The following is a 14,970-nucleotide window of genomic DNA, read 5'->3' on the forward strand; positions in this document are numbered from 1 at the left end:
CACTGGAGAAAGAACCAAGTACGTACTAGAGTTAGGAGTCATTTGGGTGTGGCCCCTTGTGAAGGAGCCAGGCCCTTACCATGAACCAGATGAGACAAAAGAAGCCCAATCTATGCCCCTGTATCCCCAATGCACACACCCATTGTCAAGCCCAAAACTCTGCAGGGCCCACCCTATGTGCCAGGCACATCTGCTCCAAGATGACTTTAATAGGACTGTAAGCCTGTTTTGGGACCATGCTTCCCTATCTGGGTTCTGTCTCTAACAGGCCCTGTGGAATCATGTGACCAGCTTCTGATACCACCTAGCAGGAGCCACCGAGGCTACAGGTACATGTGCACCCAAATAAACTACAAATACCTGCTGAAGTGGGACTGGGGGACTGGGGAGTAATCACAATGCCCTGTACTGGCCACGTTCAGGGCACCCTGTCCAGTTGATGAACCCTGGAATTATCTACTAGGAACTGCCTCCTCTGAGTAGCCCTCAAATGGAGAGCTGTCTTCTAGGCTTCCCCAGGGAAGGGAGGGGCTAGAGGATCTGAGAGCTCAGGGGCAGAGACTTTCAGGGACACCAGGGGCCTGGGTACACCCCGAGGACTCTGTTCTGGCTCCTCACACATGAGACACAGGTGGTGTGCTTGAAGGCCGCAGCCAAACCATGGGAAATGAAATGGCAGCCTGATGTACGAGTAAGGTGGGTAGGGAGGGCCCCTTACCTCAGAACCACCCGGAACTGGTTGAACACCTCCTGGATCTGTCTGAGGTTAATTATCTGGAGAGAAGAGAGCAAGGCAGAGGTTAGACCTTGGCACCATGGAATCAAGGCTGCGTCTGTGCTAGTAGAGAAGCCAAGACCTCTGGGCTAACCAGATACCATCTATCTCAAGAACAGAGCATCTACAAATAGCCTCTCAAGGATAGAGGAACACCTGATTAATAGCTTTCAAACTAAATATTTACTGAGGCAATAAAAATCACCTTTTCTAAGTGAAGATCTCTATAAAATCAAATGGCTCTAGTTCTTGAAAATACTATGAAAGATATTTTAATGAAATTTGTTGTCCTCAGTTCTCTCTTGCTTCCACAGGTTCCGTTACAAACCTTTCTGTGTGGGCACAGACACATACACACCTGTGGCTGGAAGAAGGCCATCAGCCTTCCTCTTGGCCCTATAACCCACAAGCATTACCCTTGACCATAGATCAGCATGCCCCTCAGTGGTCCCAGCTGCCCACAAAAACAGGATGCTGGCCTGCACCATAAAAACAGAATGCATAAGAAAAATTAAAAAAAACAATGCATCTTTTCCTTTGAGGGCCCTTCCCTATGTGGCTGTCTCCTCCTCCTTGGCTCACTCCAACATGGGCCCTGGGGGGCTTCTTTGTAGACAACCAGAATGAACATCATTCTTTAATGGCCAGCATCTGAGGTGCTACAGGTCATTCATCCCAATTACCTTCCCCATTATATATAGGTGAGGCTATCAAAGTACACGAGGTGGAGCATTTTGCTGAAGTCACTCAGCAAGGAGACAGCTTAGCTGGGATTCGATCCAGGGTAGCCTGGTTCCAGGGCCTGCTTGTGTCCCAGTGATGGATGTGTGTTCTAAACTGTTCAGGCTGCCCTGGCCGGTTTGGCTCAGCGGTTAGAGCGTTGGCCTGTGGTCTGGAGAGACCCGGGTTTGGTTCCCGCTAAGGGCACGTACCTCGGTTGCAGTTTGTCCCCAGCCCTGGTTGGGTCGTGTGGGTGGCAACCACTCAATGTGTCCCTTTCACGTCAATGTTTCTCTCTCTCTCTCCCTCCCACTCTATCCGAACAAAATATCAAAAAATGTTCTCAGTTGAGAATAAAAAAAACAAAGAAACTGTTCAGGCTGCTGGCCACTCTGGGGTACCCACAGCCTGGTAACCCTAAACATGGAAGCTGAGGCCTTGGTGGGTTGAAGGGACTCTGAGACCAGGGCTCCACCACCACCCACCCTATCCCCATTGGACCCATTCAGTGTAAGGTTCCAAGGCCAGCATAGCATAAGTTGGACATGGGGATCCCGAAGAGGGGCTCCTTACATCGATCTCATCCAGCGTCCCTTCCAGGTACCTCCGCACCTGGGAGTTGATCTCGGCAATCTGGATTTCATCCATGGGGTCATAGTTCACAAGGGAGCGGTTGGCCTTGGAGAATAAAGAATGTGTCCATCAGCTTGAAGCACCTGAGCCCAAGTAGGAGCAGCAGGGGACATTCTGAGTACCAAGATGGGGAGGTTGGGCACAGGTCCTGGCCACCAAGCCTGTTCCCTTTACCATCAGGTCCTGGAGAAGAGGGCCTGACTCACAGGCCAGGTGCTCCAGTCAGCAAGGGACAACTGAGTCAGTGAGGGAAGGAAGCCCGCCCATCGTGGGCCTGCCACTCCAAGCAAGGGGGTTCTACTGACAGATCCTAGGATGAGGGCCATGGAGGGAGGTGGCTGCCTGTCTTGAGGCCCCTTTGGACCATGAGCATCAACCCAGGCAGGCCACTGGAGGAGTCCTATCCTGACCCCTGGACTCCTGGCTCCTTGCTGCTACCCCTCCACACCCCCACACCCCCGTCTGCCTCACCTCCCCTGACCTTAATCCATCATGTTGTCTGCCCCTGTACCCCAACGTGCCAGGCCCCTGGTCCTTGCCCCTCATCCTCCTACCTAGTACCTGCCTCTGCTCCCTAACCATCTGACACCCTACCCACCAGGCATCCCTAGCCCCCTCCCGTCTTTTTTCCCCCCAGTCTCCCTACTTGGCACCCCTACCCATGTAGCCCCCAGTCCACCCAGTCCTCCTGCCCACCTGACCCCAGTCCCTCTAGCATTCTAGTCACCCCCAGCCCCACCTCTAGCCCCTTACCAGGCTGTCATGGATAGCTAACTCCTGCTTGAGCAGTGCCAGCTCCTTCTCCAGGTTCTTGACCATTCGCTGCCAGGAAAGCATAGTTGGTGGGGGCAGGGAGGATAGTCAGAGAAGCCACCCTGCTTCTCCCACTTGAAGCCAACAATTCCCTACCTTCTGCTCGGACCCTTTAGCCCTTCCTGGTATGCCATGGACTGTGATCTCAGCATCTGGACAATTCCCTCCCCACTGGTGACTTTTCCTCAAGTGCAATGAGTTTAGGGTCTGAGGAGCCTCAGCAGAGCACAGGCACATGTAGGGCCACCTCAAAACCCAATTCCCAGGAGCTGCCGGGATATTTCCAGTACACCAGGGTGATGGCCCTATCAATGCAGCCCCTGCCTCCAGGATGCCTTCCATGCATGTCCATACCTTTCACCCTCTTCCTGCCTAATCACTGCATAAATGTATCACCATTCCTACTGATAAGCATGTGTCACCTCTAATTTTTGACAGCTATAAACAATGCTGTAAGAACATCTTTGCCACACTGGCCAGGGCAACATGGTGTTTTGATATACATATATACAGTGAAATGATTACTACAGTCAGGGTAATTAACATATTCATCTCACCTAGTTACCATTTTTGTGTGTGGTAAGAGTATCTAATATTTACTTTCTTATTGCGTTTCCAGTATACATCACAGTATTATTATTATAGTCACCATGTTGGACATTAGATCCCCAGAACTTACTCATCTTATAACTGAGAATTTGTACCTTTTGACCAACATCTCCCCAATCCTTGACCCTGCCAGCACTCCTGGTAACCACCACTCTCCTCTCCTCTCTGAATTTGACGTTTTTAGGTCCTACATACAAGTTGGATCATGCAGTATTTTTCTTTCTGTGTCTGGCTTACTTCACTTAGCATAATGTCCTCCAGGATAATCCATGTTGTCGCAAATGTCAGGACCTAGAATTTACCTGTTTCTTATATTTATTTTATCGGTCTCTCCCAACCCCAGCAGACTGTCAGCTCTTCAAGGACAGAAATTTGAGTTTTTATTTGGACACTAATGCATCCCAAGTGCTTTAGAAAGTGCCTGGCACACAGTGAGCACTCCATAAACTTTAGGGGAATGGGTAAATGATACATTTCCAGAAACAGGATTGCTAAGTCACTTTACATTTTACCTCACTTGAGGACATTTTTCATTTTTTGTTCAGGTAGAGTGGGAGGGAGAGAAAGGAAGAGAGACAGAGAAACATCGACGTGAAAGGGACACATCGAGTGGCCACCTCCTGCACCACCCAACCAGGGCTGGGGACAAACTGCAAGTAAGACACGTGCCCTCAGCGGGAACCGAACCAGGGTCTCTCTGGACTGCAGGCCGGCGCGCTAACCACTGAGCAAAACTGGCCAGGGATACATTTTACATTTGATAGATGCTGTCTGAGTGCCTGTCCTGTAAGAGACACAGGGGCTTTATGCTGAGAACCTTCACTGTAGTTGTCACAAAATGGCCACTGGAGGGAGCCCCTGACAGCTGGATCCTGGGACCAAAGCCATGACCAGTCTATACATAGCAAGGGGTGGCAAAACCCTGGAGTCCGGGTAGCTCTGTAACAATTCAGGGCACAAAGCCTGTGTCGAAGCACATGACCAGCGTCCATCCTGGCTCCGCTCCTCTGGGCAGCACCAAGGTTGTCTCCGTCACGTGGGTTTTCTATAAGGTCAACAAGAGAGGCTTGTTGGCCAGCCCCTACTCATCCTCCCCTCCCAGCTGAGGGGCTCTCAGCTCTAGAAAATGCCTCATACTCCAGCTATGGAAAGTCTGGCTGAGCTGTTGGGTATCTCCAGCTGGATGACTCTAATGTGGCACAGGGAGCCAGGCTTAGACCTCTGGGCCAATCAGGTGATGTGGGGAAATGGGCCATCTGTTCTCCTGAGTCACCAGCGTCCATATCACACCCTGGGAACATACAAGCCACTTCCCCTAATGCCTGGCAGGTTTAATGGCCTCCACGTGCCCTATTCTACTGACTGGAGAGAAGCTGCTTGGAAAAACAGGGCTGGAGCAGTAGACTCCATGGAACAGGGTCTGGAAGCAGCTCCTGGCTGACCAACTTCCTTATAAAAATCAGGAGCATTTTCTGGATGGAATCAATACCTTAGAAACAGCACGGAGTCACAGAAGTTCCCTGATGGTCAGGTGCTTTCACCATAAATATAATGAGAACAATTCAGAGCTCTGCTTTAGTCCAGCACCAGGCTAGGAGCAGCTCAGCCTGGAAAGCTTTCCTGTTGTGACCCCATTGCAGCCTGCAGGTGTATTTCCTCTCAGCAGAATAGGATATTCCAAGTCTCTGCTGTCTGCTCCTGCCGGAGGCTCAAAACCTTTACACCACCTCACAGAACCACAGCTTGACAAAGTGGGAGGGTCACTGGAGGTCATCAGTCCCACCTCTCCCTAGATGAATACCCTGAGGCTCAGAGTCTGAGCAACTCAACTCACCACATAGAGCTGGTGGCAGAGGTGGATCAAGAACCCAGTCTTCTGCCTTACAGCCAGCCCCACCAGCCAAGGAAATTCTGCAAAAGCTATTCTACCCCCTTGAAAACAGGCAACACTACTGAAGATGGTCCTGGAAAAACCTGAGAATACTGGCTACAGCCTAGGAAAGGCAGCAACCAAAATAATTTTCCAAGTCTCTCTCAAGAACTCATGCTTATAAAGGAAAATGCTTAGTGTAAGGATTATAAACACATTCACTTTTTCTGGCATAGATATTTGGCTGTCCAGGACCAACAATGCAGATTTCAAAACATAAATTACATTAAAGAGCATGAAAGTCCTCACTGGCAGATAAACACCCAGCCAGCCAGGTTCCAAGGTGGTAATGTGATCATCTTGAGCTAAAAGAACACCAAATGATAAGAAAAATAAATAAAGCTACAGAAAAGGATAGAAAGTAATGCCATAAAACTTAGACCACCCCAAACTCTGAATTTAACAGCATGCTTCCATATTGACATCTTCTTTTTTTTTAAGAAATAAAATATTTCAGCCCTGGCCTGTGTGGCTCAGTTGGTTGAGCACTGTCCCATGCACATGCCCAGGTTGCAGGCTCAATCCCTGGTAGGGGGCATGCAGGAGGTAGCTGATCAGTGTTTCTCTCTCATCAGTGTTTCTCTCCTTCCCTTTCCTCTCTCTCTAAAATTAACAAAAACATTTTTTTAAAAGAAGTAAAACATTTCAGATAAATGTGAAGTCCCTGTGTACCCCAGTCCAAGTCCATTCCTCGAAACACTCCAGAGGAAACCTCTAGTTTCATTTTTGTCTTTTCATTAGCACACTTTTTCTTTTACTGCACACACACATATACAGATAATACCCCACTTACGATGGTTTGACTTACGATTTTTTTACTTTGGGATGGTGCAAAAGCAATACATCAGTAGAAACAAGCTAGGCTAAACTATGATGTTTGGTAGGTTAAATGCATTTTCAACTTATGATGAGTTTATCAGGATGTAACCCCATCGTCAGTCGAGGAGCATCTGTATCCATGAATGATAATCAGTATTGCTTTGCATTCCCCCCCCCCCCCCCTTGGTTAATCCTCACCCCGGATATATGTTTTTCCATTGATTTTAGATAGAGAGACATCAATGTGAGAGAGACACATTGATTGGTTGCCTCCAACCGGGGCTGGAGATTGAACTTGCAACCCAGGTACGTGCCCTTGACCGGAATTGAACCCCCGACCCTTTGGTCACCGGGCCAACGCTCTATCCATTGAGCCAAACCAGCCAGGGCAACTTTGCATATTTTTATAATTGGTGTAGATGTTAGCTGCTACCATTTAGGCCATTTCAGTCCCCACTTGAGATATGCATGCTCATAGCCCTGGCTCTGGCTCCCTCCCTCCACAACTCACTGAGCTACTCTCTTGTTAAAGGCTAAGCATCATGTTCCTAACTGTTCACTGTCACAGTAAGCACTGTGAGCACTGTCCTGTGTAAACCTCTTTATGCACATACCTGAGAACGTCTCTACATTATGTACGTAGAACTGATGTGCGGATATGTAGAAGTGAGGGGAGTGTTAGCTAACACTGAGCATTTACAGCACGACAGCACTGTGGTAAGAGGTTTCTACCTGTTATGTTATTCTTCACAACACCTTTTTGAGAGTGGATTCTGTTACTTCCCAAATTCACAAATGAGGAAACTGAGGCTTAGAAATAGTAAGTATCTTGTTTAGGCTATACAGCTGATAAAGAAAAGAGCAAGTTGCTGAACCAAGACAGCCCAGTGCAGGGGCCAGGGTTCTTAACGACTGAGCCAGTGGTTCTCAAAGTGTAGTCTCAGAACAGCAGCAGCAGCAGCACTGGGGAACTTCTAGAAATGAGAATCCTTAGGCCCCATCCCAGACTGATGCAATCAGGAACTGTGGGGATGGGTCCAGGGACCTGTGGTTCAACAAGCCCACAGGGTGATTCTGATGCCTGCTCAAATCAGAACCAGCTCCAAGCTCTGTTCCCTCCTCAACCTCCTAACCATGGGTTAGTCCCACAGATCCACAGAGACTGTCATTTTCCTTCAGGATTTAGAATCTGGAAAATTTTTTTTTTCTTCTTTATTTTAAAGAGAGAGAAAGAGAGATAGAAACATTGATGAGAGAAAACACTGATTGGCTGCTTCCTGCATGCCCCCCACTGGGGATTGGGCCCACAACCTGGGCATGTGCCCTGACCAGGAATCAAACCGGTGACCTTTTGGTGCATGGGTCAACACTCAAGCACTGAGCCACACCAGCCAGGCTAGAATCTGGAAAGTGTAATGGGTTGTCATGCGCTTAGGGCATGCATTGCTCCTGTCTGCAGTAACTTTGATTCCAGAGGCATTTTAAAGGAAAGCCAAATGATCGGTAAATGTGTTTTTACTTTATTAGATGTTGCCAAAATGTTCTCCAAAGTGGTTATATCCATTCTCTGACCAGAAATAGAGAGGTGTTCCTGTTTCAGGATACCATCATTTTGCAGTTAGAAAATTTCTAATTCTTGCTAGCCTGGGGGTGAAGTTCCACTAAGGTTTTAATTTGCATTTCTCCAATTAATGGTAATGCTAAACATTCCCTCTGATTGGTCAGTTCTGCTTGCTGAGAGGCATCACTCAGGCTGGGAGGAAGGAAGTCTGCAGTGAGCACCCAGATGAGTCTGAGAGATGATCCACACTGGTTTATCTCTGAAACAGTTAGCTTTAAGGAATTTTCATACAGAAGCCCAGAGCACTCAGAGCGGCCTAAACTCCACATGTGAACTGGGTGGAGGCCTGACCTAGCCCTTTTACCTCGGTGACAGCCCCCAAGGGGGTGTCCAGGGACTCTGAAGACTGGCCTATCCCAGAATGGAAAGGGACTGATCCAGAATTGTACCTTTAGTTGAGACAGGAAGGGAAGTCAGGCTCATGTGACTCAGGCAGCAAACCCACACATCTTCCCCACTGTGAGAGGCCTGCCCACAAGTCCCTTAGTACCTCAGCATCATACTTTTCGTTGATGGCAGGCTCAGTGGTGACCAGCTTCATCCTGCTTGCAAACCGCAGTGAAGACAGCTGAAAACATATTAGACAGACCTCTCTACTTTGGGCTATTTACTTACAAGTACAGATATTTGCAAAAACAGGTAAAAGCAGCCCACTAGAAAGAACAAATCCCTGCTTAGAGACATGATCCAAATAGGACTGCAGGGTCTCCTGGACCCATGGAGTGACGTCAGGAGGGTCTTGCCCAAGTCCCTCTAGAGGGGCAGACAGCCAGGGGTAATTATGGCAGGAGGGCCACTAGGCAGCCGTACAAGCAGGTGCTTGGGAAACAGCCCGGACACTACCCCTCTACACTGATGTTACATGAGAAGTAGATGGCTGCCTCCCTGGCAGTGGAAAGAGCCGGTGGTGGCACAAGGCCAGCCTGAGATCCCAACCGCATACCATGCTGGGCTGACTCGGAGCCCTGAAGCAGGGAAGCAGACTTGAGGAGGGATAGGACACCCAGAGTGGCCCAGAGGAATAACTGAAAGGGCTCTTCCATTGGGCTATCTGGTCATCTGGTCTGATGGTTAAGAGCTGTGCTACTGACCAACTGTGCAACCTCGGATAGGTCTTATAACCTCTCTGTAAGGTCAGGAGACCTGCCTGACAGGGTCACTGGGAGGCTTAGTGAGGAGGTGTGTAATGTGCTCTAGGCAGAACTGGTCCACACAGAGCCCTCAGGAAGAGCATTAGTACAGCTGGAGTTGCTTCTGTGTGGGATGAAATCAGACTCCCACTCCAAGCACAGCAGCAAGAGTGGCCACGACTCCCTTACTGTGGTCACTCCCACACACACAGAGTGTCAACGCATAAAGCAACATGATCCATGACAGGAACCGTTTTAAAGTTTTAAAACATTTGGAGAAGAGAATCACTAGCTTCCATACTCTCAATATGCCTTTGTCCCAAATGCTGAGTCCCTTTCAGCAGTTCCTTGGGACTCCATGGGCTCCGTTCTAGGCACAGACTTTGAGCAGTGTGGGCATGAGCTTCTGGACACAGCAGGCACTATACAGGAGTTACTTCCTGTATAGTGACTATCTCTGGGGTGCGGATAAGGGCCTTCCACTGTCTCAGAGGGCATCTTTCTCAACAAGGTTGCCAGGAGGCCCAGTGTTTATATGGCTCCTCTTGGGGCTCAGCCATGGTTTGTAATACCATGAGACCAGAAGGTTCCTGAGGCCTTCCTCTGGGAATGCTGCCTGCATGTCAGATGGTGTTCCCATCCCTGTCCTCCCAAGTCCCAGGACACCTAGCAGGAGAGCTCCCCCTAGAAGCTGGTACAATCCCTAATGCACAAAGCTGGGAGGCCCCACAAGAGCGTTTTGCTCTGTAGTGTCCCTGCAAATAACCTAAGTGGATTATCTAGATGACTGAAGTTGGCCCTAAACATCCATATTTTAAAAGAGAAATGTCTAAAGGGCACGTTCTAAACCTTATTATGATTAGTGGCCCTTCAGAGGAAACAGGGAGCCCCAGGCTGGGTACCCAGCTGTGTGGGCTCACCTATGTCACTGTCTCAGCCTGTATTAAGGCCTCTGGTTCTCATATACTTTCCCTTCCCAGGTCACCTGTGTCCTTCCACTGGGTAAATCTCCCTAAGTTATAACTCTAGTAACAGCCCTTTCCTACTCAAACCTCATGACAGCCCCAGCCACCTGCAGAACAGCCAGGCCACCAGGGTCCATCAGCCTGTGCAGTTTCTTCTACCTCTCCTTCCTGAGCTCTGCCCTGCAGTGGACAGATGTTCCACACCGTCAGGCCCACCAACTCCTCTGCCAGGAACACCGCTGCTTTCCCTCCACTAAACCAGCTCAATGTCCACCTTCCTCACCCAAGCTCAGGAAACCCCCCCCACTCCCCCACTCCCCCCACCCCCGCTGAAGGACTCCTCTGTCTGAGCCTCAGTTACTTACGGCCCTGGTGGGAAACTCCGATGCCCAAGGCCATGTATGACTCATCTCTATCAAGCTGCTCCCCACCCCCAAGCACCACTTTGCACATGGCAGATGTTTAATACCTATCAGATCATACCACCCTTATAACCATGGCCTGGAACCCAGGGTTACTTTCAAGATTTTTAAACATGTATAATTATGAAGAACAAAGAATGAGCTGTCCTCAATTCTAGCTCACAGGAGCAGCACCCCGGGGAGCATGGTCTTTACCCCTTTGGAGCTGGCTCTCAGCCTCCTCTCCTTGCATAGGTCCCCATGCCGAGCCTGCCTCCCCCTTTTGCCTCTTCCTCGACACAGCTTCTGTCCCTTGGTACTTGGTATTTGGATCCTGGCTGGACGCCCTCAGCAGTTTTAGCTTAGACTCACCCCCTGGATCCTTCCACTCTTGGCAATGTATATGGCTAGTGTGTCAGTTAAGCCAGCCAGAAGCCAGCCTCACCCAGCCCTGGCACCCACAAGGAGGGATCCCAACCTGGTTGCATTGGCTGTCTTTACATACCGTCTCTTCTAATTGGGCAGCTTCTCCATAGATGTTTGTCACAAGGACCATATTGCAATTTCCCCCTGAAGAAAGCAGAACACAGAAGGGCATGAACCATGTGGGTTTGCTGCCAAGAAATTCCTTCGAGGCTGGTGGGGGTCTGATATGAATTGAATGTTTATGTGCCCCCCAAATTCATATTTAAGTCCTAACTCCTGATGTGATGGTATTTGGAGGTGGGGCTTTTTACAAGGTAATCAAGTTTAGACGAGGTCATGAGGGTAGGGAACAGCAGAGGAGAGATGACATAGTATCCTTGGGTGAGGATTAACAACAAAAAACCCAGACACAGACTGTGTCATCAGGCCCAACGCAAAATTCTGGGGACACAAGGAAGACAAGACACAGCCCCACGACCCTCTGAGGGGGAGACTAGGGAAGATGTCATGGGAGAGGCCCTCCACCTGGGTCTTCAAAGTGGTGAAGGATTTTGTCAGCTGGTTTAGGAATGAGAGGAAATGAGAAGGTGTTCCCAGTAGAGGCAAAAGCTTAGGCAAAGGTTCTGAGGAATGAATAGCTTGACATGTTGTAGGTAAAATAAGAGGGCACTATGCTTGATTCTGCCTTTTCAGATGTGTCTGAGGTCACTGTGAAAAGGCTGCACATAAGTCCATGCCACCAGGAAAGAGCAATTCCATTATCACCAGCAGCAGATACACCAAGGCCTGTCCCTCTCCCTGTGCACCAGCCATACCCTCACCTAACGAGTCCTTCAGGGCGTGGGTGAGCTTGCACTGCCGGAAGGGGATGTGGTCCCGCTTCTGGTCCCCAAGGGCAATGATGGCCTGCTCCAGGAATGACAGCGACTTGTTGATGTAGGTGGCTTCCTTCAGGACTCGGCCCTCAGACTACAAACCAAAGGTCAGTTCTGCCTCAGATCAAGTGGAGAGGCTTCCCCGCTAAGAACACTGCAGGTCTGTGGCCAGGCCAGAGCCTCCTTCCCAGAACCCCAGGGTCTTCTCTCAGTGTCAAGGGTTTGTATTCCATCTGGGGCTAATAGTACTAATACAGGAACACCCATACAAATACTTGTGAATGCTCATGTGAATATGAATACTATGTGAATATTCATATAAATATTCATTTGAGTCACACTAATATGACTATACATATGAATATTTGTGCAGATACTTGAGCAAATAATCCTGTGAATATTTATACAAATACAAACACTCATACGAATGTACAAAGAATGCTCATCCGAATATTCTTGTGAATATTTTTCCACTTGGACACTCCTTCATACATAAAAGTAAAAAAGCCTTTAATATACATTATCTTGTTAATTAGCCAACATTCTAAGTTTTAGATAGGGGAGAGCTTATTATCCAAACAACAATCAGAGAGGTTAAAAGACTGAGTTTAACTTAGAGCTAGAAATAGAAACTGTATCTCCTTAGTCTAGGAAACTCTCTCTCTCTTTTTAAATTTGTCAATTATAGTTGATATTCAGTATTATTTTATATTAGTTTCAGGTGTATACTCTTGTGACTACTTTATACTAATACTCACTCATATAAATATTTATTTGAGATGAAATACACAAATACTCCTGTGAACACACACTCACATACGGAGAAATGCTGATCACAAGCATGGAGCATTTACTGAGCACTTACCAAGGGCCAGACACCTTGTCAAGAATTTAGGGGCCACGATCTCGTTTAAACTTTATAAAAGTCCTGTCGGGTAGGGACTCCTCTGTACTGCAGCTGTTCACCTCTGCTGATTCTGTCCCTCCAGCTCCTCAGGATCAAGCCCACATGCTCTACTGTGCCTAGTTCAGGACTGTGTTCATAATGAGGGGCAGCCCCAATGAGGGGTGGCCCACATGCATGGGCCACTATGCCAGAAACAGGGCCATGGCTTGTTGAGGAGGAACCTCTGTGCCCCCAACTTACCCCAGACTTCCCTAGCCTTTCCGAGCCTGCTAGATCCACCAAATTAATTTTGGAAGTGATGTACTTTTCATCTGATAAGGTCCGTGAATGGGCCTACAAAACATCCAAACAGAGATTAGACTGAAGCTTCACAGGGAGTCTTCTGACCGAGCAGGCCCCATGGAATTGACCACCATTCCCAGGCTATTCAAAGAGCTCGCACTTACCTCCACATAGATGGTGAAAATGCAGTGTGACCTGGATGAATTTTTGTTCATTGTGTGGGAGGCTATAATCCTGTTGGTTTCTCCCTGAAGAGGAGGAAAAATGTGGACAATATTTTGAAAAATTTAAATAATAAGGCATTTGCGTCATTTTAACTATACCAACAGCTACACAAGTGTCTCATATCACTGCAGTCTGCAGGCCTTTCAGGCAAAATCTCAATTATAAACTAGTAGAATGGGAGACAAATTGGAGTCCAGATCTGTACTTACACCCACTGCTAGGGATGTGTGAATTTGTATAGCTTTCTGAAAAGTAAAGTGGCAAGGAGAATTAAATGCCTTCAAAGTGTTCATATACAGCCCAGCCAGTGTGGCTCAGTGGTTGAGTGTCAACCCATGCACCAAGAGGTCGCCAGTTCGATTCCTGGTCAGGGCACATGCCCAGGTTGTGGGCTAAATCCCCAGTGGGGGGCATACAGGAGATAGCCAATCGATGTTCTCTCTCTCTCTCTCTCTCTCCCTCCCTTCCCCTCTCTCTAAAATCAATAAAGATAAAAAAATTTTTTAAGTGTTCATATATACTGAATTGTAATCAACCTACATATCCAACAAGTAGGGAATGATCTATCTATACAATGGAATGCTATGTAGGCAGGAAAATGTTGGCAAATAGGTTTTAATAACTGAGAGAGGCAGAATCCAAAATCATAGCAATCTGACTTGGACACCATATTAAAAGGATCAGACAGCACGACCAAATGGGATTTACTCCTGGGATGCAAGGATGATTTAACATAAGCAGGTCACTCAAAGTGATATACCACATTAACAAAATGAAGGACAAAATTCTATGATGGTACAATCTAAGGAAGGCAAAAGCATTCATAGAAGAAAGAATAAACAGGTACTGCTACCAAGATATTTATAATAGTCACTTCTTGGTTGGGGTTTATAGGTCATTTTTTTTTTTATACAGGTTTGTGCTTCCATTTTATCTTTATACAGTGAACATGTATTACTTTTAAACATTTGGGAAAAAATCCATAATTTGTGTTTAAAGGGACAGCAGGCTCTTGTCTCTCATTCACAGGATTGAGCCTTATGACCAGAATATATTTTAAAGGCGATATAGTAGAAATGGCTGTTCTTAGAGAAAAAAGGCCCCTGAGAAATGCTATGAATAAGCCCAAAGAGGTGATGCCATGGCCCCCTGGAGTGAGTAGAGCACCCAAAGAGGGGGAGAGGTCCAGAGCTGTGGAGCGTCCTGGCTGAGCCCCATGGCTACACTCTACAGCCCTCTCACTGTACCCCTGTCCTAAAACAGTGACATTCCTTTATCCTTCAGTCCCCTCTTTCTGAAGCGCCCTCTTTCCTTTCCTTCTGGTGTCTATTAAACAACCTCTGAAGGCCAGAGAAGTGCCCTTCCCTCCATGAAGATTCCTTTGCTGACTGCCCTCCCCCACACCCATCCAGGCGCCTGTCACTCCTGGGGTACAGGTCACACTGCATGTTCTGGTCAGAACAGTTTTCTCCCTCTCCCTTCTCCATCCCAAAGTGAGCTTCTTTAGGCCTCAAAATTACCCATCATCAGAGCTCAGCAAAGATGTAGCCCTAGAAGGCATCAAGGAGTGAGGAATTATTGCCACTAACAAAATGCTTAGTTCAGTTCTAAATACAAGTGCTTGAGAGAAATATCAAAAATCATGCTTCTGAACGACATCCACTGAGCACTGACTGCATGTAGGTCCTGTGATGGATGCTCAAAATGCCTGCCTTCAATTAGTGCAGCCAACAGTATGGAGCTTCCTCAAAATATAAAAAATGGAACTACCATATGACCCAGCAATTCCACCTCTGGGTATTTATAAAGTAAGTAATGAGATACAAGGTACAGCATGGT

At 47.8% G+C, this 14,970-nt stretch overlaps 1 protein-coding gene across 1 annotated transcript in view; it reads right to left on the minus strand.

Moving 5' to 3' along the window:
• The window catches only part of KIF9 (kinesin family member 9), a 47,786-nt gene that overhangs the window by 13,534 nt on the left and 19,282 nt on the right, over positions 1-14,970 (minus strand). Inside the window, exons 6-13 of the mRNA XM_036267217.1 lie at positions 13,071-13,154; positions 12,865-12,957; positions 11,664-11,811; positions 10,922-10,986; positions 8,411-8,488; positions 2,882-2,950; positions 2,069-2,173; positions 719-774 (exon numbers count right to left, since the gene is read on the minus strand). Coding sequence (XP_036123110.1) covers positions 719-774; positions 2,069-2,173; positions 2,882-2,950; positions 8,411-8,488; positions 10,922-10,986; positions 11,664-11,811; positions 12,865-12,957; positions 13,071-13,154 — 698 coding nt within the window. The remainder of the gene's footprint in view (positions 1-718; positions 775-2,068; positions 2,174-2,881; positions 2,951-8,410; positions 8,489-10,921; positions 10,987-11,663; positions 11,812-12,864; positions 12,958-13,070; positions 13,155-14,970) is intronic.

The sequence above is a fragment of the Molossus molossus genome, unplaced genomic scaffold (genome assembly GCF_014108415.1).
Source record: "Molossus molossus isolate mMolMol1 unplaced genomic scaffold, mMolMol1.p scaffold_m16_p_18, whole genome shotgun sequence".
Taxonomy (NCBI): Eukaryota; Metazoa; Chordata; class Mammalia; order Chiroptera; family Molossidae; genus Molossus; species Molossus molossus.